General features: G+C 40.2%; 1 protein-coding gene across 3 annotated transcripts in view; it reads left to right on the forward strand.

The window, feature by feature from the left end:
* The window catches only part of wwp2 (WW domain containing E3 ubiquitin protein ligase 2), a 236,697-nt gene that overhangs the window by 14,316 nt on the left and 197,084 nt on the right, over nucleotides 1-25,297 (forward strand). For all 3 annotated transcript variants that reach the window (XM_041191193.1, XM_041191191.1, XM_041191194.1), the window contains 2 exons: nucleotides 3,655-3,738; nucleotides 21,446-21,590. In XM_041191193.1, coding sequence (XP_041047127.1) covers nucleotides 3,669-3,738; nucleotides 21,446-21,590 — 215 coding nt within the window. In that variant the 5' untranslated portion in view covers nucleotides 3,655-3,668. The remainder of the gene's footprint in view (nucleotides 1-3,654; nucleotides 3,739-21,445; nucleotides 21,591-25,297) is intronic.

Below are 25,297 nucleotides of genomic sequence, written 5' to 3' on the forward strand. Positions count from 1 at the left end.
GGAGATGGGCCGGACACAGTTGAGGGCCCTGTCAACGACTGTGGGTGGAAAACCTCGGTTAAGGAAGAAGGAGGATATGTCAGAGGAACTGTTTTTTTTATACTATTATTAATTAAGTGATCAGTTTATCCATGATTTAAGCTCTTCTGGTTGAAGCAAGGACTGAATACTAGGAGAGCTCACTGCTTTTTTTTTAAAAAGTGCTATGCGATCTCTCATGTTCACCTGAGGAACTAAAGCCGTGTCTACTTAAATGTTAAATCCAGGATTTGGAGTTTCCAGTGCGTTCTCAATATTGCACTGAAGTGTCAACTGAGCTAATGTGTTGAAATCCTATACTGGGGTTTCAACCTACCATCATCTGGTTCAGAGGTGAGAGTTGAACCAGCTGAACCATGCTTAAGTTTTGAAATAAATTGCAAACACAAATTTAAATATAGTGGAAATGAAGGGGAACATGGAAAATATGAAACATAGATAATGAAAATACACAACAAATCTGCCAGCACCAGAAAACAAATGAGTCAAAATTTAAGATCGTGCTGCATTCCCTGTGACTTAACTCCTTGGAAGAATCTTGGAGGCAATTTGGTTTCCGTGTTGTTGTCATTCATCAGATGAACCGTTTGGCAACAGTTTATTTCTATTATTATTTATGTGATGAGGTAGGGTGCTGATGAGTATTGATGTCAGTAAGTAGGCACCAATGATTCTTCTGTTTAAAAAAATAACGGGCAGTTTCTGCCGTGCCATCTGATGAAAGGATGCAGTTTTGTTGCTGTATGTGGTGCAACTTGTAGTGGGATAGATATCATCTGGGCTCAGTAATTGGATGATTGGGCACCACGTTTTTGTTTGAATTTTTTATCATGAGATGAGAAATTGGCAATTGAACTTGAAATTTAATGCTTTCGTGTTTCAGAAATAGTCAAAAAGCCAGACTTATGCACCTGTCAAGTAAACAATAACCACAGTTAACGCAAAGCAACTCCAAATGCATCTTCCTGTATCCCTGTCTAAAGTTGTTACTGCTGTCCTCTCAGTTGGCTGTTGAGGCTGGTTTTTATGTAGCTTGAAGTTAATGCCATTACCGATATCCTGTCTATAGCTATTGATCTTGAACTGAGTGCCATTTTCTATCCTTATGTTTCTGTTGTGCACAATCACAATCAAAAATATCAAAAACCTCAATTTCTCCCAGGTTTCTGACAATGTTTTGAAGAAACAGCTTCTCTTGTAGCAACTGTTGCAATGGATCTTAATCATTTTTTTTTTTTGCCAATGATGTAACATTGTCTGAAGATCTGTTATGGGGAGAGATTAATTTGCTTAAAATTTAAGATGCTGAGAATCAGTCAACTCCAAGTTTTAAAATGTCGGATGAAACAATTAAAGGATTCCCAACTAATTGAATATCTTTTACACATTGTTAGATCATTGATGTTTAATGAAGAAATCCAAACACCCAGCAATTAACTGACAGAACTATGCCACAATATTTCATGTTTTCAAACAAAAATTTTTATTCTGTATAATGAGAAATTAAATGAAAATGTACCACTAAATTAACGCTATCGCTTCTTAAGACTTATGCTAGAAACTCAATTCTGCTATTTACTCCACCTGCCACCCTGCAAGAGTTCCTTTGTCTTATGAAATCTTGAAGGTTCATTCAGTTTTCCAGGGGCCAACCCAAAGGTATGCTACCACCCTCTGGAATTCACTTCATTTCTCCTCAGTGAGTTATCCTCCAAGGTAAGATTCTGTGGGGATAGTTCCATTAACTTTTTGGCTATGTGACCTTCCATCTTTTCTTTACTAACCTCACAACTATAGAGGCCTCAGCTCTTTGTTTGGATTGCTGGCAAATACCCAACTGTCTTTCCACAGCTTTCCAAGCTAACCCTGCTGACTGCTTTCTGCCCCAGGCTCTGGGAGGACTATTGTAGATTTCTTCCAACAGTTGTAAACTGGAACAAAAATTCTAGCTGCTTTTCCCTCATGAAATCCAAATTGAGAGAGGGCCCCACCAGCATGCCACCTGGTGAATGATGAAGTTAGTATTTTCTCTGCTCGAAGCGCAGGCCTAACTAACATTTATTTTCTTTGGCTCTCTCAACTCTGAATTGCAGCCTACACCTAGCCCAACACTGTAACTGCCTCTGCCTGTCCCCGAACTGACTGCTTGCTTATATCAACAAATACGCAGATAAATTAAAGAAAAGAATCTTCCATTTGCACCTCCTATCTCCATGATGATGTGGCATACTTTGGGATGTTCTAGCACAGCAGTGTAAATTAATTATTTTACCTTCAACAGAACTCTTTGATTCTGTAACCTATATGAATAATTTGTATTTCTAATGAAGCTTTGCCACCCTCTTTTTCTAGAATTGCTAACTTTTAGCTTATTTTATGGAGGCTCTGCCCAGAGTTGTCTAAGTTTTTTTTTAACTATCAACTCTTGGCCGTGTAAGATAAACATAGGTTAATTAAACCTAGGCTTGTTGAATTTACCTCTACATTAGGGTTTTTTAAATCCGTTTCTTAACCAGGATTTTTCATTTAACACCTTAATTACTAAAACTAAAAGTTATATCCTAAAACAAACAAATTATGAACCATGCTTTCGCAACAACATTCTCTTGTTATGATTGAATTAGTGTGTTGTAGGAAAACATTTTTGCTATTTTCCACCTTTAATTGTAACCTCTGGTTCTGTTTTTGGAAGAAATGTGTCTTCTGTATTAAACTGGGTTTTGTATTAGGATAAGCTATGAAAATATGCAACAGGGGTGATTTATTCATTGTACCTAGTAATTTTTTTCTCTAGCAATATAATCAAAGCTTATTACTGTGTTTACCAGATCAGTATTTGATGCCCAGTTTGAAGCTTGGCCTAAATAGCCAAGTGGTTATGGTACTGGGTTTGTAACCCCAAGATCAAGAGTTCAAATCTCACAATGGCAAACCATGAAACAATGTAACTTCATCTGAAACAGATGGAAACGGGTTTGTACTCGAAAGAGTTGATGCCCAGTTTGATAATTACCATTCGTAAAAATTGTACCAGCTTTTCTGGCGACCAGTTGACAAGTGATTTTCATGGTTGTCTAAGTTACACCTGGTTTAAAGATCATAACAACCTGCACAAATGTGTGATTTATGCAGTGAATCTTGTGATGCATATTTATAAGTATGGGGTTTTTGTGGAGGAGAGAAAATGCCTGTGGCTGAAAACTAGTAAAATTTAATTATTCCCTTTTTGGAATTTGTTGAAGTAATTCATTTGCTACATGATAAATGCAGCAGCATTTGTACAAATCAAGTGCACAGATTGTAGTTCTGATCCCAGCTGGTAATCTGTGTGAGCAGATGGTAATTCTTTGTTTACCTGCAGTGTAACAGTGCAAGGAGAGAGAGGTGCTACTCTTGAAGCAGAAAGAAAAGGCTTAACATTTTTCTTGTAGAAATGATATAACAGCTGACAGAGAATTAAACATAATATTGACTTCTGCAAATGTAGACTGCAGAACATATGAAACTTTAAAGAGGAGAATTGAGATGTAGAACTTGTTGCAACACAATGTAGCCACCAACTAACATGGATAATGTTTCATTTGAAGCACTGATACATGCCTTTTTTTCCCTCAGAGTGGTGTGATGTCATGGCAGCTGCCAGTTCTAGTATTATTGGGAGTGATCAAGCCTTGGAAAAGTCACAGTTGAACTTAAAAAGTAAGTCCAGAGTTCGTTAATGCCAATTAGTTACCAACTAACTACAGCATTGAAGTTATGATCGCTACATAATTGATTACTCTTTTAGGTAATCTCTCTAAATCCTATTTTCTAACTTTTACTTTACTGTGGACAAGTTAACTGGTTCAGGTGCTGTGCATCATAGGAAGCGTGAACAAGTTTATTTTGCTGGTTAGTAGTTATTTCTGGATTGATTCAAATGTTGACCTGCACATCCAGGTCAACCTGGAGATTTTGCGATTTGTTTGAATCAAGGTTAACCTAATTAAAACTGCTGTAATCTACATAAGCATGTTATTGATAAATAATGTAAAATTACTTAAATGACAGATTTGATAAAACCAAAGCAGTAGATGTAGCATACATGGATTTTCAGAAGGTATTTAATAAGGTGCTTCATAATATTTATCTCATGCCTTTAATGACTAAAGGTTTGTTCGAGAAAGGAAAAATGCCACCCTGGATAGCAAGTTGGTTGATGAACTGGCAACAGAGTTAGGGTATATGGGTGTTGCTTGGACTGGAGAAGGTTTGGAAATGGTGCACCCCAGGATCAGTGCTGGTCCACCTTTGTTCTCCCATATAAATGATTTGGACTTTGGTATAGGTGGACATGATCTTGAAATTTGGTGACAAAAAAGTAATGGTGAGGGGAAACTGGAGGGGGGGAAAAACTTAAGGCAGACAGAGGCAAGTTAATAGGGCTGATAGGTGGCATATGCAACTTAACATAAACGTGCAGTAATTTATTTTGGGAGAAAAAAATCTAGGAATAGGAGTAAAAAAATCAGTGGACAGACACTGAAAGGTGTGGAGCAACAGACCCCCAGTTTCGAATACATTGTCTGGAAGTGTGAGTATGAGTGGATAGTCATAAAAATCTAGAAGAAGATTGTTTTATAATTATGGACATAGCGTTTAAGATTGAAGTAATGAAGAATTTATCTTGAACTTTGAGAATACCGTACGCAGTTTTGGGCAACTATTATAGAAATGATGTTAAAGCCATACAGCGCGCACATCATTAGTACAGAAAGATGATACCGAGGATGAGAAGCCTTGATACTGGGACTGATACCACTGGGCAGAACAGTCTGAGCAGAGTTGAGGTGTTTAAAATTATGAAGGGTTTTGATGATGATTGGGGACGGGCACTTTACTCTAGTTGGGGTTTGAATGATGAGGGGTCATCAATTCAGAATGCTCATTAAAAGAATGGGAGGGATGTTAGAAATTTCTTTATGCAGAGCATTGTTGGACAATGGTAATCTTTGCCACAGGGAGCAATTTGAAACCGTTGACTATTGCAATTTTTATAAGGAAAACTGCGTAGCTATTTGAAATGAAGGAAAATACAAAAGGGGGAGAGAGCATGCTCATGCAATTTATGATGAAATCCAGATTTGGCCCTGCTCCACAAGAAGCTGAGAACTTCAAGCCCTGACAGGCCTCGGGAGTTTAGTGCACGCGCAGGCTGGGAGTGGGTGCCGCATGCGCAATCTGACAGTTAAAGGGCTCAGTCATCCTGACAGCAACATGCCAGCGTAAAAGAGAAAAAAGAAATATGTGAGAAGTTCAGCCATGTGACCTGGAGTGGAATGCCATAGTTGAGAACAGTTGCAGGCAGGGGACAGGGAGAGGCCCCAAAGGAAGTCCCAGAAGGAAAAGGGAGAGGACACAGTTAAGAAGAAAAAAGAGCAAAGAAAGAGACGCCAAGCAGAAAAGATGCTGCAGTTGGCAGACTTTTAAGGGGAGAAGGCTCAGGAGGAGCCCAGGCGACAGGAGGCAAGGGTTGGGAGGAGCCCTGGTGAGTCCATGCTGTTGGCCGTTGGGGCTTTGGCGTTCTGCCCAGAGTGGCTGAAGACTCAAGTTGTGCTTCTGAGTTGGTGCTGGAGTGCAGACTTGGGATTTCGGGGGAACGGAGTCTCGGAGAAACTAAATTGAAATAGAAAGTTAGTGCTCCCAAGCCAGATTGTACAAAACACTTGGGAGTCTGGTCCAGGATTATCATAAATTAGTTTTGGATTGGCTTGGAGGGCAGGGTTTTTGCATGGGGGTGGGGTTGCAGGATGTTGAGTGGGGAGGGATAGATCATGAGATTGCGCCTGGAAAACTTGCTGCACAACATTTTTATGACTTTCCTCTTGCTGTAGGATTTAGGCAGGATTCCTATCTTATCAACTCAACTTGGGGCAAAACATGATTTTGTATGTTTCAATTGATAGTGCTTTAATATTTGTACATGTACTTCTGAATTAACTTTCTGGCAAACTGCTTATATCTGATCTTTAATAAATATGTAACACTTTGCTCTAAATTTCCCAGGCTTTCTGAGCCTCCTGGAAGCAATTTAATATAGTTGGGTGAGGTTCTGCTTGATTGCCCAATTTGTTTGCAACAGCACCTGAACTCTGAATAGCTTTGGCACTAATTCAATTTTGTGTAGTCAAAGGTTGCCAACTTGTTTATGGAGTAAAAGATGCCAATTGGTTCTAACCAGTTCTCTGCCAAGTTTTTGAGTTCAAAAGCATCTGGAAATGTGAAATAATACAGATCTCCAGATTTGAACACTCAGCATGGGAAAGTGATGCTGTAAAGGCTGTAAGTAGTTTTATAAGTTTGATTGGCCACGTAAATCAAGAAATTCCCTGCAGATGTAAAAGATGGTGTGTGTATGCAGCTGTTAACTGCATTTCATTCCTCAGCAGATCCTTTCCAGTTGCTTCATCAATGTCCTTCCCCCATAATGTCTGAAGTGGGGTGTGTGCTGATTGTACAGTGTTCAATTCCATTTACAATTTTTCAGAATAAACTAGCCCATAACCACATGCAACAAAACCTGGACAACATCTAGGCTTGGGCTGATGGCTGGCAATTAACATTCACTCCATACAAGTGTCAGGCTATGGCTACCTTCAATGAGAGAGTTGAGAAAACTCTGATATTTAATAGCATTATCATCACCAATTCTCTACCATCAACACCTTGGGCTTCACCATTGACTAGAAACCAAACTTGGCTAGCCATTGCATATTCTAGATTGCATACTCTAGAATAGGTCAGAGGCAGAGTAGTCTCCAGCGAGTGGATCTTTAAAGCCACTTCACCACCTACATGGCCCAAATCAGTAGTACGATAGAATACTATCCGTGCTTTTTGACTGTAGTTGCAACAATGCTCAAGATACTTGACATCATGCAAACCCAAGATTCGCAGCTTAACCTCTCCTTTGACTGTGTACTTGGCTTCTTTGACAATACTTCCCAAATGTGTGACTCTATCACCCAGAAGGGCAAGCAGGTGTGTAGGAATACAATCCCCTCTTAAGTTGCACATTTCATCATCATTGCATCAAAATCCTGGAAGTCTCTACCGAACAGCATTGCTACAATACAGACTGCAGTGGTCCAAGAAGGCAGTCACTGTCACCCTCAAGGGCAATTGTGATCCTAGACCTGATCCCCAAGTTTTTGGTAAGATCTGGTTCGGGACCAATAATGTTTTGTTTAAAGTAGACAAAGTTTGAGATTCAAGGCATTTGTTAAGAGAATAAAGCTACAAGATTCAATGGGTTCTGAACAAACAGAAATAAACTCTATTATACAAGGTCAAAAAGACAAAACAATTTACCATATCTCTAGCATTCAAGGTTAATATGAGGTACATGTGAATTAACAGGTGAACTGTGGTCGAAAACAACACACTGTACTCAATAAATAGCAAATGTAACCAAGACAGATTCCATGGATTTCTCAGCAACCCACCTAGATGTTAGTAAACACTGAGTCGACCAATTTCATTGAAACTGTGTCTCTCATAAGGAACTCGTAGGCGAGAGTGACTGCCCTTGACATCAAGGCAGCATTTGACAGAATGTGGGATCAAGAAGCCCTAGCAAAACTGGAGTCAATGGGAATCAGGGAGAAAACTCTTCACTGTTTGGAGTCATATGTAGCACAAAGGAAGATGGTTGTGGTTATTGGAGGTCAGTCATCTCAGCTTCAGGACATCGCTGCAGGAATTCCTCAGGATAGTGCCCTCAGCTCAACCATCTTCAGCTGCTTTATCAATGACCTTCCCTCATCAAAAGGTCAGAAGTGGGGATGTTCGCTGATGATTGCACAATGTTCAGCAGCATTTGCGACTCCTCAGATACTGAAGCAGTCCATGTCCTAATGCAGCAAGACCTGGACAATATCCAGACTTGGGCTGACAAGTGACAAGTAACATTTGTGCCACACAAGTGTCAGGCAATGACCATCTCCAACAAGAGAGAATCCAACTATCACCCCTTGATGTTTAATGGCATTGCCATCACTGAATTCCTCACTATCAACATCCTGGGTTACCAATGACCAGAAATTGAACTGGACTAACCTTATAAATACTGTGGCTACAAGAGCAGGTCAGAGGCTAGGAATTGTGCGATGAGTAATTCACCTCCTGACTCCCCAAAGCCTGCTCACCATCTACAAGGCCCAAGTCAGGAGTATGATGGCATAGTCCCCACTTGCCTTGATGAGTGCAGCTCCCACAGCACTCAAGAAGCTTGACACCATCCAGGACAAAGCAGCCTGCTTGATTGGTACCCCATCCACAAACATTCACTCCCTCCACCACTGACGTATAGTAGCAGCAGTGTATACCATCTAAAAGATGCACTGCAGGGATTCACCAAGACTCCTTTGACAGCATCTTCCAAACCCATGAGCATTATCATATAGAAGGACAAGGGCAGCAGATAGATTGGAACACCACTACCTGGAAGTTGCCCTCTGAGTCACTCACCATCCTGACTTGGAAATATATCGCCATTCCTTCACTATTGCTGGGTCAAAATCCTGGAACTCCCCTTCTAACTGCACTGTGGGTGTACCTACACCATGGACTGCAGCGTTTCAAGAAGACAGCTCACCACCACCTTCTCAAGGGCAATTAGGGATGGGCAATAAATGCTGGCCCAACCAGCGAAGTCCACGCCCCATGAATGATTAAATTAAAAGCTTTTGAAGATCAGCCTCTGAATTTCCTCAAAGCCACTCCAACTCGGACAGCCTCAACAACTGTACACCTCCCCAGATTTCAGTCTCTTCTCCAGCGACTCCGTTTTCCTGGGTTTTTGAGTTTGTTCTTTAGCCTCTACTTTTGCAATTTCAGCTCTTTAATAGCTGGCTAGCTTCATTGGACTGGCATTGCCCCTGGATTTCACCAGTCTCCCCGGCTACACCAAACTATAAATGGCACCAAGGCTTATTCTGAGCACTAACCCTTTTTAGCATGGAGCCAGTGACCTTCTGCCACCTTCTCAGCTCCTCTCGACTTCACTTGAGCCCTAACTGCACAGGGCTGTCAAATGGCTCCTGGGACTTCCCCTGAGTCTTAACAACATAGAGCCAGCTAACAGCAATGCTTTTGCTGCATGGAGCCTGCTAACAGTTGCACTGTTTCAGTTTAGCCTTTTGCCCTGCTGCAGAACACACTTTTCCCTCCAACTCAAACAACAGCAAACACAGAAATTTCAACTCTAAATTAACTTAAGCTCCACCCATCTCCATGATGACGTAGTCTTTTGGGGCTCACTGCTTTCAAATTAATTGTAGCTTTAACTCCCAAAACAATACTGCTCTCAGGGCATTGGGGGGGGGGGGGGGGGGGGGGGGGGGGGGGGGGGGGCACGACATGTAGAGCTGGATAGAGGGCCAGTGATAGGTGGAGATAACCAAAAGATGTCACAGACAAAAGGACAAAGAAGTGTTGAAGGTGGTGATATTATCTATGGAATGTGCAATTAAGGGTAGAAAGCAGGACAAGCAAGTTACAGATAGTCCTGGTGGGTTGGGGTGGGGTTAAGGAATCAAAAAAGGCTAGAAGGTAGAGATAAAACAATGGATGTAGGTGGGAAAAGAAAAATCTATATAAATTATCGGGGGAAAAGAAGTGGGTAATCGGAAAGGGGGTGGGGATGGAGGAGAGAGTTCATGATCTTTCGTGGTCATCATCATAATTTCAGATTTTTATTGAATTCAAATTTCATCAACGGCTGTGATTCGAACCCAGGCCCCAGAGCAGTACCCTGAGTCTCGGCAATACTAGGCCAGTGACAATACTACGATGTCACCGCCTCTCACCATCTAAGTACTCAGGGTTATTTGTCTAAATACTTGAAGATCTGATTTCCAGATGATCCAGCACTTGACTAATTTACTTTTATTTTACTAAATTAGCAATGTATTGTGAAATATCACCTTACTTTTATAGCACACACATCTATGATTCACCGCAGGTTTGGTCTTTTATTCCTTTTCTATTTTAGTTTCCTCGACTTGTTCCTTCATCAACTGTTGCCGAGTGAATCGGATGAGTCTGCAGTAAGATAGGGAAAGGGAGACTGGAAAGCTTGAGGTTAACGTGGGTTTTATTGCAACTGGAGAACTTTCACAGTGTGACGATTGTGATCATACATTTTGATGGACATACTCTTTGGTGATATAAATAGTTAATGTAGTGTAACAAACTCCGGTACCTACCTAAATTGGCAGTCACAGTTTGAGAACTACAGTTCCCCATAGACCTCGGGACTTCTGCACATGTGCCAGCTGAAGAATGGCCACACACGTGTAGTTAGTGATTTTTCTCGTCTTCAGGCCAGGAACTGGTCCTGCGCACACTTTAAGAAGAAAATGAAGTGAAGAAGGGAAATGGTGCGAAATTGCAGGTCACATAAGGTGTCCCAGGGAGCAGGATACAGGGAGGGGTACAGGGAGAAGGCCCCAAACAAAGAAGACCCCAAACCAGGAAGTGGGGCAGAAAGAAGTCCCAGAAGAAGGTCCCAGGAAAGGGACAAGGACAGAGGTCAGAAACAGATCCTGTTAAGTAAGGTTGAGAGAAAGGAGCAGAGCAATAGGCTCGGAATTAGAGAGAGAGCTGTGGGGAGCAGACTTGAAGCAAAGTGGGCTTGAGAAAAGCCCAGAAGATCTGAGAGGGCAGCCAAAGGCTGGTGACTCCATGCTGTGGGTTGTAAGGGCAAAAGTATCCTATTGGAGTAGTGGTGTTCTGCTTGGCATGGCCCAAGATCTGAAAGTGTGCTTGGACGATTATCCAGGGGAAAGGATACTCAGAAGGCGAGATTTAAATGCTGGAGGCAGACCCTTGTTGAAGCTGTTCAAGTGGGAGCGAAGTTCGGAGAGACTTCCAAGGCAAGTTGTTCAAATGTGGAGATTGGAAACCTCGTGAGAAAGGCAGTGTTTCAGTGAGACTTGTTGGTTCACAGTGTGACAAGCATCTGGGTGGGTTATTGAGAAATCCATATAATCTGCTTTGGTCACATTTGTCATTTACTTTGGAGTCTGGCGAGTCTGTCCACAGTTTGCCTGTTAATTCACATGTACGGCAAACTTACCCGGAATATTAGTGTGTCAGATGGATATGGTAAATTGTTTTACTTTTCCTAATTTGTGTGTCTGTAGAGATATGGCTGGGTTGAAGGAATAGTGAATATTTGAATCATATTCTTCTGTTAGTATTAAAATCTTTCCAATCTTTTTGTCTGGTGTACTATAGTTTGTTTTTCTTGTTTACTGAATGTTTTATTCTTTGTGTTCAAAGTTCATCAGACTCCAGTGAATTTGTTCAGTAACTTACCTCCACAGTTTCTAAAACAAAATAAAAGTTAGGATCTATTGAGCCAGTTTTCACTCTGGGATTTTATTTGTCCAGTAGTAACATCAGCTGCGATTGTAATAGTAATATGCAGACCAAGTGCTGAGATAAATTCAATCATATCAACCTTGTCTAGGAATGAATTTCAGCATATGAAAAGTTAATGTAATCACACTGTATGAAATATGATTTGTGATTCTTAACATTCTATTGTTATAGAAGGCAGAAAGGAAGATAAAAATCAAATTCTGTCTTGTTGAAACTCAAATTCTGTTTTTGATGTTGGAGATAACTGTTAATTATGTTTAAATATTTTTTAAAGGCTTTCACAAGTTTTCTGCTACAAGGTGTAATTAACCTCTGAAAGCTTTTAATCATTGTTGAGAATTTAGATGGGAGAGATCTGTGCAGATAAAGTTAGAACCACAGTGAAATGTAGCTTCATGTGATGTTATTTGGTATTCAAATTTCATGTAGAAACTGTGGGGGGTTTTGTTGTGGTTCCATTTATTTTCTTTAACATATTCCCTACTAGACAGAAGTATATGAGCTGCCAGTTATTTTGAAATAATCCTCCATCAACCTGAAGGCAGGTATGGGAATGAAGATTTCCAGCTTGTTTGTTATACGAGAACTGGTGACATACAAATTATGAAGCTGTTCCTAAGCCCCACATTACAATAAAGTTTGCAGTTAACATCTATCAATTTAGTTTAATTAATTCCATTAACAAGTTATTCTCTCCTCATTCCTGTACTTTTTCTGCAAGGCAGTGGATCTTTCAGTTACAAAATCATTTTTATTCTGTCAAGTTTTTCTTGTCCCCAGAGTACTTTTACTTCACCTTCCCCCTGTTGCTTCATTGCTTCCCTTCCCAAAATATTGAGGATGATGCTGCACCATTTCCTGCTGCATCCAATAGTAAGATTCCCATTGTAGACTCTTGGCTGTGGGTCACTGTGAATATGGTGGAGTTAAATTTTATGGCTAAAAATTGATCATCAGACTCACTTTTTGGCACTGTAGTGTAATTGGTTAACATAAGACTAATGGAAATCTAGGTTTGGTGATTATTTTCAAATAATTTTAGGTTGTGTTCATTATGAAGTAGAAGATGTCATTCAATTGCCAGCAATTACCGAATGAAACTGCTGTTTTACAATCAATGTAGCAAAATTGTTAGCAACTTCAAACTAAATTGCAATATTTTTGGAATGTTGACTCTATTGTACAAACAGTGCTAGCTGTTCAGTACAAAAATATGTGAGACAACATGGCGAAGCTATGATTGATCAAATTGGGGGATAGCTGCTAGATGCTGCCAAGACTGAGGATATAGTTCTTGGTCTTGATAACTATTCTGTATTCATTGGTGTGAAGTAGGTCAAGGGGCATTTATGAAAGCGTTTGGGAGGGTACATAGCATGTTTTATTGGTGAATGGTTAATTAGTATAAACTAGAGATCATTACTAGAAATGTTGAGGTGAGTGATTAGAGGAAATCTTTTTACATGAGTATTAGAATGTAGAATACATAATTACAAGTTACTATCAAAGCCAAGTCAATTGCATATAGAAGAATTTATATGAACATTTGAAGAAAAATATTAAAGTATAGAAGGAATAGGGAAATTAAATTGTGAGCAGATAGCTTTGAGGAGCTGTTGCTGATGCAAAGACTGAAACAAATAGTTTTTTCTTGCACTAAACTTTCAATGGTTTTGTGACTTGAGAAGGGATATCTCTGAAGTCATCCTAACCGTACAGTAAACACTGTGTCCTCTGAGGATTTCTTGAGGCTGGTGCATACATTCTGTTGGGAACTGGTAAATGCATGCTCCATCTTAACAGGAAGTTTGCCACTTGGGATTGAACTATGGAGTAGAAAGAGATTGCCACAAGTTGTTCAAAAGCACTTGCAACACACTATATCACAGTGACTACCCTTGACATCAAGGCAGCATTTGACTGAGTGTGGCATCAAGGAGCCCAAGCAAAACTGAAGCCAATAGGAATCGGGGAAAACTCTCAACTAGTTGGTGTTATACCTATCACATAGGAGGGTGATTGCAGTTGTTGGAGGTGAATTGTCTCAGTCCCAGGGCATCACCGCAGGAGTTCTTCAGGTTAGTGTCCTAGTCCCAATCATCTTCAGCTGCTTTGTCAATGACCTTCCCTCTATCATAAAGTCAGAAGTGGGGATATTCACTGATGATTGCACAATGTTCAGCACCATTCGCAACTCCTCAGATACTGAAGCAGTCCATGCCCAAATGCAGCAAGATCTGGACAACATTCAGGCTTGTGCTGAAGAGTGGCAAATAACATTCGTGCCATGCAAGTATGAGCCAATAACCATCTCCAACAAGAGAGAACCTAACCATCTCCTCTTGACATTAAATGATAGTACCATTGCTGAATACCCAATAGTTAACATTCTGGTGCTTACCTGAAATAAAAACAGAAAATGGTGTAAAAATTCAGCAGGCCTGGCAGAATCTGTGGAGAGAGAGACAGAGTTGACATTTCGAGTCTGTATGACACTTCTTCAGGGCTACTGAATCTTTCCACCAATTTTGTGTTTTTATTTCAGATTTCCGGCAACCACAGTATTTTGCTTTTATTCTGGGGGTTACCATTGACCAGAAATAGTTCTGGGTTAGCCATATAATACTGTGGCTACAAGAGCAGGTCAGAGGCTGGGTATTCTGCGGCAAGTAACTCACCTCCTGACTCCCAAAGCCTGTCTATTGTCTACAAGGCACAAGCCAGGAGTGTGATAGAATACTCCCCACTTGCCTGGATGAGTGCAGCTCCAATAACACTCAGGAAGCTTGACACCATCCAGGACAAAGCAGCCCGCTTGATTGGCACCCCATTCAGTACTTTAAACATTTATTCCCTGCATCACTGAGGCACAGTGGCGGCAGTGTGTACCATCTACAAGATGCACTGCAGCACTTTCCAAACCCATAACCTCTACCACCTAGAAGGACAAGGGCAGCAGATGCATGGGAACACCACCATCCTGACTTGAAACTAAATTGCCATTCCTTAACTAGCACTGGGTAAAAATCTGAAACTCTCCTACTAACTGCACTGTGGGCCACACCACGTGGCCTGCAGCGATTCAAGAAGACAGCTCACCATCACTTTCTTGAGAGCAATTGGGGATAAGCAATAAATGCTGACATAGCCAGCAACGTCCGCATCCTGTGAATGAATAAATTTAAAAAAAATACAAGTTTGGACTGGCATGCCAATCTAAGTAATCTAAATTTGTGTTGCTATCTTTCTAAGTTTTCTTGAGTAACAAAGTAAACAGGAAGAAATCCAATACAAGGGAAGAAATTGAGAGGTTGAACTTGTCATAAATAAACAACACACAAGTATAGCAGCATAGTAATTTTGTAACATTTGGTGGGAATATTCATGTTTCATGGTTTCTTGAAACACTAAGTTGAAAAGTAAATCCAGTAACAGAATAGTGACACATACCAAATTAACACCCTGATTTCTGTTTGGCATCTTGATTTTAAATTATATTTATCTAATTTAATCAACTTTATAGGCCTGTTAACAAAACATTGGAAGATCTAAAATAGCACTCAACATGGAATAATCTGGCTGCTGCACTGATCTCAGAGGGCAGTATTTTTGATATGAGTTTCCAGTATTCACCTATGACCCCCCTGCAGTATTTCTTCATTACCATAAAAGTAGTTTGCAGTGAGCAGACCTGTTTCAAAACTTATAACACTGTTATGATTTTTAGCAACGTAATTTTCTTGATTCATTATCTAGTTAATACTCCAAAATAAATTGTTAAAAAAATAGTTTATACAATGTTACGCATTGGCTCTGCCTGCATTGGTGTCATCTATTGACGTAATTCTAGCTAGAAATGAGACAGACTTGTTTCTTTTGGCATTTGATGGTTGCAGTTATAGAACAAACTGCAGAACATTGTTATGAGTCATAATGTGATCAACTGGGAAAAAATATCCATGTTTTTAATGGCAAACTTTTTTAATGCAGTATAAGTCAAGAGTTGCTTCCTAAAAGGATAATTTTATAATGTTTTTAGAAGTTTATTGTTTATATTGTTTCTTCATTTAAGATCCTGTAAACCCAAGGATTTGAAGGTTCAGGTTCAGGACTCATTTTCACAGTAATTTAGTATATTTAAGTTGGCATGTAACACAGCCACACATACTGACCAAGAAGGTGATTTCTGATCTTGCTGTTAGCAAATGTCAGCCAAGGTGGTAGTAAGGTACTTGGCACCCTACTATTAAGAAGGGGGAAATCAGCAGGATTGTCATTCTCCACCACCATTTCGTGAACCCAGTTGAAAATATGCTTGTGGTTATCTTGAGGGCAGATCAAACTTGGCTGTGATGCCTCATTATTTAAGCTGCACTTGATGTGTAGGTTTGATGGGTGACCTGCTGAGTGTCAGTGGTACTCCTGGAACTGTACAGCATCAGAAAGTGTATGTCTTTAGCTGGGGTGGGGTGGAGTGCAGGATAAAAAACTCCAAGTGGTAGTCATATTTGTGAAAATGCTGCTTCAGTTGAATTTAGCTAATTCAGCATTTTGATATTTTCTGACTGGTACAGGTTGATACTACACCATGCTGCACTTTTCTCCCCTTTCTCCCCTAAAGGAGCCGTTTTGTCTTTTAGTTACATAGCTGTATTTTGTGGGGTCTTTGTTGTTACAAGTCCAATGGTATAGGGCCTCAGGTTGGACACCGACACGAAGAGGGGAATGTTAAGTATTGAAAATGATAAAATTATTGGTTCCTAAGTTGTTGGTGGTGTTTGTTCTTATGTTTAACTCAGGCAATCCAGACATAAAATATCCTTTTAAAATTGTTCTCTCTAACAGAAGTAAAATTACTTTTGCCATCAAAGTAACACTTGTACCATATAGCACATATAACATTGAAGAGTTCCCAGGGTGTTTCACAAATGTGTGATGATACAAGAATAGAGATGGAACCAAAGAAGGTGATATTAGGAGGGTGACTGAAAGTTTGGCCAAAGAGGTGGATTTTAAGCAAGACATTGAAGAAAGAAAGGAAGTGGAGAAGCACAGGAATTTGGGGAGGAAAGTCCAAAGCATGGAACCAGACAACCAAAGGCATCACCTCCAGTGATGTGAAGAAGGGAAGGAAGATGTACGAGAGACTGGAATCAGGAGTGGTGCTAAAGGTTGTACTGGTGAAGGTTACTGAAATAAGGAGGGGTGAAATTATGAAGCCATCTAAACAGGTGGACGAGGATTTTAAAGTTAAAGAACCAGAAGGGGAGTTGGTTGAACAGGACTTGGTGTGGGATGGTACACAGGCAGCAAAGATTTGGATGAGCCAAAGTTTTTGGAGAGTGAAGAATAGGAGGCATATCAGGGGAGCATAGGAATGGTCACGTTTGGAGGTGACAAAAGGCATAATTGAGTGTTTCGGCGACAGAGTAAGTTGTGGGGTCAGAAGAATTATATGGAGGTGGAAGTAAGTGGTCTTTCAGGTGGTGAACATTGGGGTCAGAAGCTCTGCAAATGGGACTTTGAATTTATGAATAGTCTGGTACATAGGGACATAGGACTTAGGAGCAGGGGTAGGTCATTGGGTCCTGTGACAGCCAGGTGAGTGATGGAGTTCGCAGCTAGGGATTGGAGTTGCCATGAGAGATGATTGTTGTTGAACGAGTACAATTGCAGTATTGGATTAAAAGAAACCTAAAGCATAATTCTGCTTTTCCCCTGAATAGAACTGATTTTATTTCTCTGTTAAAAGTAGCTTGAAGTAAATTGGGTGGTGCAGAATTGGATACTTCTTTTTGCCACTGAGACATGGGTGGAATCAAGCAAACTGTTGGCATAAATTCTACTCAACTTACTGCCTGTGAAGGACCCCAATGTGCCAAGTAAGTGTGGCGATTCTCAATACAGCTTAGAGTGGATATGGACCCACAGCAAACAACTGCACCTGCTTGCACACTAATTACCACTAAAGTTGAATCGCATGTCAAGGCCACAGGATGACTTATGTGGGAAATAGCAAGATGTTTTCTGACTGGTACAGGTTGATACTACACCATGCTGCACTTTTCTCCCCTTTCTCCCCTAAAGGAGCCGTTTTGTCTTTTAGTTACATAGCTGTATTTTGTGGGGTCTTTGTTGTTACAAGTCCAATGGTATAGGGCCTCAGTTTGGACACCTACACGAAGAGGGGAATGTTAAGTATTGAAAATGATAAAATTATTGGTTCCTAAGTTGTTGGTGGTGTTTGTTCTTATGTTTAACTCAGGCAATCCAGACATAAAATATCCTTTTAAAATTGTTCTCTCTAACAGAAGTACAATTACTTTTGCCATCAAAGTAACACTTGTACCATATAGCACATTTAACATTGAAGAGTTCCCAGGGTGTTTCACAAATGTGTGATGATACAAGAATAGAGATGGAACCAAAGAAGGTGATATTAGGAGGGTGACTGAAAGTTTGGCCAAAGAGGTGGATTTTAAGCAAGACATTGAAGAAAGAAAGGAAGTGGAGAAGCACAGGAATTTGGGGAGGAAAGTCCACTGGCACAGGGAATGCCATTCTCAAGATTCAGCAGTATATTGGCGATTTAATCATTTAATTATGGTATATTGAACCTTGGATCACTTGATGTTGGCGCTAACTATCTGAAATAGACTTGAGTCCCTCAGCATTCATACCCTTCCTGTGAAGCGCAGTGTTCATATATTTATAAAAAAGTAAAAATTGTTCAAAGCTCTTAAACCTGTTAGTTTGAAGAGATGGAGTTCATGAAGATCTATATAATTATTAACCTTGATCCTTCAACTGTACCTATTTATTTACCTTTTTGACATTAACTCCTTCAGGTCTATTATCTCTGACATCAATTAAAAACAAAAACATTAACACAAAGCTAAACAAGATACTGGTACTTCATAACTATTCCTTCCAACAGATTTCTTTTAAAGTTACATTAAGATAATGACATTCTATCATGCTGCTATTCATTTGAGAAATCCTTATTTTCCAATCAGCTTCAGATGCCTCATTACGATTTACGCAAATTCAGTGCAAGTATTTTAAATAGATTCTTATTTCTTCTAAATGGAGGAGAATGATTTCCACTGTGACCTTCAAAATGTTAGCTCTAAAAAATGACAAGTTGCAACTATATAGCATCTTTAATGGAATAAAACCTTCCAAGATGCCTCGAATATTATCAAACAACATGTGACCGGGAGCTGCATGAGCTATTAGGACAGGCGAGCAAAGTAGTAGGTCTTAAAGATAATCTTAATGAGAAAAGTGGAGAGGTCTAAGATAGGAATTTCAGAACTTAGCCAAGGCAACTGAAAGCATGGGTGCCAGTGGTGGAGCAATTAAAATGTTGCACAAGATGTCACAATTGGAGGAGTGCAGAGATTGTGGAGGATACAGGTGAGAGGAGGTTAGAGATAGGGAGAGGTGAGGTTGTGGATGAATTAGAAAATAAGGATGAGAAATTTAAAATCCTAGAATAGACACGGCAGAATTCTGCATTGCCTTAAGCTTATGAAGAGCGGTAGATGATAGGATGACCAGGAGAGAGCCTGAGTAGTCAAGTTTAGAAATGACCAAGGCATGGATGAGGGTTTGAATCGCAGATGAGCTGAGGCAGTGTCAGGTGATAATGCAGAGGTGAAAATATGCGTTCTTAGTAATGGTACGGATATGTGGGATCAAGTATGGCATTTAGGTTGCAAATAGTCTATTTGGCCTCAAGTGGCCAGAGAGACGGATGGAGTCAGTAGCTAAGAAACAGTTTATGGTTGGTATAGAAGACAGTGGTCTTGGTCTTCCCAAGATTTTGTAAGAGGAAATTGCTGCTCATTCAATACTAGATGCCAGATAAGCAATTGGAGACCATGGAGGGGTTGAGAGAGGTGATGGTGTAATGGAGTTGGACATTTTCATATGGAACCCAATGTTTTTGAATGATTTCACTGACGGGCAGCATTTAGATGAGATTTGTGAGCGGACCATGGGAGATTCCAGGTGTAACTGTGCAAGAGTAGGAAGTGAAGCCTTTGAAGGCAATTCTCTGGCTGTTACTGAACAGGTAAGAAGGAAACCAGGTGATGTTTTATCAGCCTAATTTAAATACCCGATCTGAATGTCCTGAAGATTTTTCGTGGAAATGAAAAGTGGTCACAAACATCTGCAGCTTTTTGAATCCTTCTTAGCACATGATGTTGTTTGGAGTACTGCTTACTTTAAATCTGAATCTGGAGGGAAGACAAAAGGTATTTTGGTCATTCAGGGCATCATAATCTGAAATCAATACAGCACCAGACTTTGAAAGCACATTAATTGGACTGTATATCAGGCATTGTCTTTTTGTAACTTAGTTCTGAGGGGAATTTTAAAAAAACTGTAACACCAGTTGCCATCAAAAATGAATGGGAATCCCCATTAGAGGGGTGAAAGTCGATGGTCCATTTTCTCTAGGTTTCAGAACATCAGTATTTTGCAAAAAATGCATTGTTCATTTTTGTTGTCAGAATTTATTATGAGAGTGTCTTGGAGCCAGTTGTTTCAACGATTAAAAACACAAAGTTTGCTTGTAATCGAATCTATGTTAAAATGAACATGTGCCTTTTTTTTAATAAAAACATTTTCACCCGTCTTCTCTTTTTCCAATAGCTTATTTGATTTGGCATTCACTGAGCTTGCAGTCGTTAAACCCTAGACAGTGAAACTGTTGCTAGTGGAATGGATTGCACTCAGAATATATTTTTAAATGGTGATCTCATGTTGAGCTATTAACCTTGTTTGTGTAATGTCTGTGCACCAATATACTGTTCCATTTTATACTTTCATCAGTTTTGCTTTCCACTGAGAATGAAAAAGGACTTCAATGTGGTGGAGATGTCAGTGTTTGATGGTGCTTCTCTTAATCTTTGTCTTGCATTCCCCACTGCTAAGACAAAGTGAGGTCTCCAGCAGTGCTAGAAGTTAGCTGTTGGCCGATAGTTGGGATTAATCGACGGACTATTCTCCCTTTGTCTGCCAATGTGCTGTCATGTGTCTGTCTCTGCTGAGCCTCGCCATGGTTGTACAATTAAATACATATTTTGGGTTTCTTGTCTATTCTTCTAGTTCAATATAATGTTAAACATGTACCATGTATAAAAAGAACATTCCTCAAAATTAATTTATAAAGTCTCCACCTAATTTCCTGAATGAGATACTGATGAACTGTTTTTTTCTACTAATTTACAAGATGTGGGAGTTGCTGGCAAGGCCAGCATTTATTGTCTATCCCTAGTTCCCTTAACTGAGTGGTTTGTGAGTCATTTCAGAGGGCAGTTGTGAATCACCCACATTAGTGTGGGTCTGGAGTCACATGTAGGCCAGAATGATAATGGACAGCAGGTTTGGTTCCCTTTAGGACTTAGTAAGCCAGGTGGGTTTTTGGGACAATCTAGTAGTTACATGTTCACCATTACTGACACAAGCTTTTTATTCCAGATTTATTTATTGAATGAATTTAAACTCCCTAGCTGCTGTGGTTGGATTTGAACTCATGCCTCTGGATTACTAGTCCAATAACATGACTAAAATGCTATTGTTCCCTGTGTGAGGAACCTTGGCTGTGAACTAATATCCTACCATTTTGTTGTGTTATACATCAATGCACTAATGTGCCTTGTCTCTCCCAAGCAAGGACAGGTTTTGTTATGTATTTTGTTTCTTTACAAAATATATTTTGACTATTTGTTACACTTTTATAATCTGAAGTAACCGTTATTTCATTCTAAAAGTAAGATATGACTAAAATGGTCTTGCTGGTTTTCATTTTGAAACCTGAATGTTTAAGCTTTATTTTTGTGTGCTTCTAGTGATGTTCTTGGAAAAGTGAGACCAGGTACTACAAATTTTAAGTACCTGCTTGACATTGCTTCAGATATTTGTTTAAAAAAAACATGATTTTTACCATGATTTTAATTTTGTTTAGTTTTGAAAGCCAAACTGAGAGTCCCAAAACCAACAAGGATCAGTTGTTATGTTGAGGTGGCAGTGGATGGTCTGCACAGTGAAACTAAGAAAACAGGAAAACGGAATGGAAACCTTCATCCCCAGTGGAATGAGACATTGACCTTGTAAGAAAAACTGCCATTTTATTATTTCATGTTGCACACAACCAATGGGTCCTGAACAGATAAATATTAATTTAATGTAGTTTACTTGTGGAATGAAGCACTTGTCCTTAAATTGTGTTTTGTGGCTGAATGAGAATAGAGGCATATGCAGTTTAGTGGGTTTCACTGTCGGGTTCATTCCATGGTCAATTTTTCTCCAGGACTAGCACTGGTTGAATCCTATACTCAATTACGCAGTGTGAATGATGTTTTATTACAATTTATTAAGTTGATATTAAGTATCAGATAATATTGCTATGAACTGTTAATTGAAATATTTCCACTGCAGTAGACAAGGAAATTTAATGATTGTAATGGACAGGGTGAGAGAATTACTGAAATTAGTAAAACAAAAATAAAATACTGCAGATGTTGGAAGTCTGAAATAAAAACAGAAAATGCTGGGAAACTCAGCAGGTCTGGCAGCATCTGTAGAGAGAGAAACGTTACTCTGCTTCTCTATCCACAAATGCCGCCAGGCCTGCTGAGTTTTTCAAGCATTTTCTTTATTTATTACTGCTGAAATCAGTGTTTTCTTCCCAACTGTCCACAATCATAAGCCTTTAAGAGGGTGTGTGTGTGTGTGTGTGTGTGTGTGTGTGTGTGTGTGTGTGTGTGTGTGTGTGTGTGTGTTTTGACCTCGGTTTGTGGACAAGTTGAATAATCTGCAGCAAGCTTTTTGTGAGTTTATAGAAAGAGGATTGTTTATTTAGTCACTTGCCCCAAAATCTAACGCTATGGCACTCAACTCTCAAAGTCACACACAAACGCACTCCTGGAAAGTACAGTTGAAGAGAGTAGTGCACTTTTACAGGTTATAAGCAAAAAGAATAGTTCATAACTCACATGATTGTCCTGCTCTGGAAAACACACATTGCGGGCCTGATAAAGATGATGCTGTCACTCCTGAAGGGAGTTTAGGGGAATTCAACAACTGAAGTTGTCTGCCAAAGTCGTTTCAGGATTCTCTTGAAGGGATGGACTTTCTGCAGTTCACGAAGTTAGCTGCTTGTCGTCTTGTTACCAGGAGGTCAGTTTGCTGTATTGGTGGACCCGAAAAGGAACAGGCTTGGAGACCTTGTAATGTTACAGCTTCCAGTTCTTTTAAGGCATTGGTGTAACTGCCTTTTCTGCTGCTGTCTTTCTGCTGGCAGCATTTCAAGATTGCAAAGGGACAAACATGGCTGCATCATGTGACTTATCACAATTTCTGTTGCTTTTCCAAATTTGGTGATGGTCTTCGGTCACATCCTGGTTGATTGATTGAAGACTGAGGTGGTTAAGACCTTTGTTTCAGAAGAAACCCATTCAATTCAGGAATGTCTTCGGATGGATTTAGGAAAGGTGTTGCTGACACATCTTAAACTGGCATGTATTCTTTGGTCATTGTGGGACAGTGAGGTATTTTTTGAATACACAAGCTAGGTCATCTGACCTTTGGCAGCCATCTTTGCAGCACATTGGCCATTTTTGAAAAGAAACGTCAGTTTCAAAGAGTCCTCATTGAATAAGGTTTGAATCTTGAAAGTTAGGAATATGAAGTCTTTACTGGGCAGAGCAGGCCTATAAAATTATGAACCAATTGGATAGTTAAAAAGGAAGGACTATTTTCTTTGGGGAGTCACTGATGAGAGGTCCTTGCTGTAAATTTTTTTACTGAGTTGTTACAACATGGAATGTTTTGTTGCAGGGAGTGTGGAGTAAAGGGGTAACATCAGATTAGCCGGGTGGTTAATAGTGAGGTTGAGTGTCTTGGGCTACAGGAAGATATAGACGGGATGGTCAAATGGACAGATAAGTGGCAGATGGAATTTAACCCTGAAAAATGTGAGGTGATACACTTTGGAAGGAGTAATTTGACAAGGAAGTATTCAATGAATGGCATGACGCTAGGAAGTTCTGAGGAACAAAGTGACCTTGGCGTGTGTGTCCATTGATCTCTGAAAGCGGATGGGCATGTGGTGAAAAAGGCATATGGGACACTTGCCTTTATCAATCGAGGCATAGATTACAAAAGTAGGGAGGTCATGTTGGAATTGTATAGAACCTTGTTGAGGCCACAGCTGGAGCACTGTGTGCAGTTCTGGTTGCCACATTATAGGAAGGATGTGATTGCACTGGATGGGGTGCAGAGGAGATTCACCAGGATGTTGCCTGGGATGAAACATTTAAGTTATGAAGAGAGGTTGGATAGACTTGAGTTGTTTTTGTTGGGGAGAGAAGACTGTGAGGCAACCTGACTGAGGTGTAGAAGATTTTGAGAGGCATGGACAGGGTGGATAGGGAGCAGCTGTTCCCCTTAGTTCAAAGGTCAGTCACGAGGGGACGTAAGTTCAAGGTGAGGGGCAGCAGGTTTAGGGGGGGATGAGGAAAAACTTTTTACCCAAGGATGGTGGCAGAATGTGCTGCCTGGAAGGGTGGTGGAGGTGTGTTGCCTCACATCCTTTAAAAAATACTTGGATGAGCACTTGGCACGTCATAACATTCAAGGCTATGGGCCAAGTGCTGGTAAATGTGCTTAGGTAGGTAGGTCAGGTGTTTCTCACGTGTCGGTGCAGACTCAATGGGCTGAAGGGCCCCTTCTGCATTGTGTGATTCTGTGATCAGAAGCACATGATGCTGATATAATGATGTAACATCCCATGATTGAGTAACAGAGATCTGGTGGCAGGAGAAGTTCCAACCTCATGCTGAGTTCCCAAAGTGTACATATTAGTCATAAATAGAGTAATAGTTTTAACAAACTACAGTCTTGAGCGGCTTACTTTGGGAAAATGGACAAGCCCCAAAGAACCCTGTCTAGACCCTGAACACAACGAAACAGAGTAATGGCAATTGTATTTTTTAAGTGATGAGTAGATAAACATTTGACACATGGTGGGGCAAGAGCCGATCAATGAGTGTAGTTTTGGAGTGAGGTAACAAGATGCCAGCACAGAAACTGGGCGTGTTTAGTTTTGTGTGGGGTAATTTGGGGAGTTGGATAAGAAGCTGCAGCAGTGCTGTTGGCTCTGTCAAGTGGGACTGTAGTGGATTGATATACATCTCCCACACCCAACAGCAATGCTGCCCCCTGCTTTTGTCCTGCAGTGCTGTAAATTACTAGCACATTCACATCAAAAGGGCAGAGTAACTGGAAATGCTAAATCAATACCATGCAGCTGATGAAGCAGACAGTACTGCCTGCTATTTAGAATTAAAAAAACACAAACTTAAAAGGCAGTAAAGTTAGTTTTAACCAATGGGAGGGATCAAGAGATGGAATTCTATGAGCTGGATAAGGTTAGGGAGCAGGCTATAATCTGGATGCTCTCATGGGACTATTTCTAATGGAATGGAAATGTACAGTTGGCCATCCAACATCATTTTCAGAGAGGAAAAGACAGGTTAATGTTTCAGGTAATGTCAAAAGACGTGGTTACTGCAGGAGATGCACAAGAACAATTGGATGACTCAGTCCAATTTTTTTTCTTGCTCCCCTTTGGGGAAGTGCTTTGCCATTCTCAATTGGAAGAGCATCTCTTTGAAAAGGACATGCCTCCTGTTCTCATAGCAGTATAAAATTGGAGTGTGCAATTCAAGATTTAAAATTGCTAACTCTAGGCTGAAGTCCATTCCGTTGCAGCTTCCTTTTGTGACATACTTTTAAGTTAGGTATAAGGTAAATA

This window comes from Carcharodon carcharias, chromosome 7, assembly GCF_017639515.1.
Source record: "Carcharodon carcharias isolate sCarCar2 chromosome 7, sCarCar2.pri, whole genome shotgun sequence".
NCBI classification, from domain to species: domain Eukaryota; kingdom Metazoa; phylum Chordata; class Chondrichthyes; order Lamniformes; family Lamnidae; genus Carcharodon; species Carcharodon carcharias.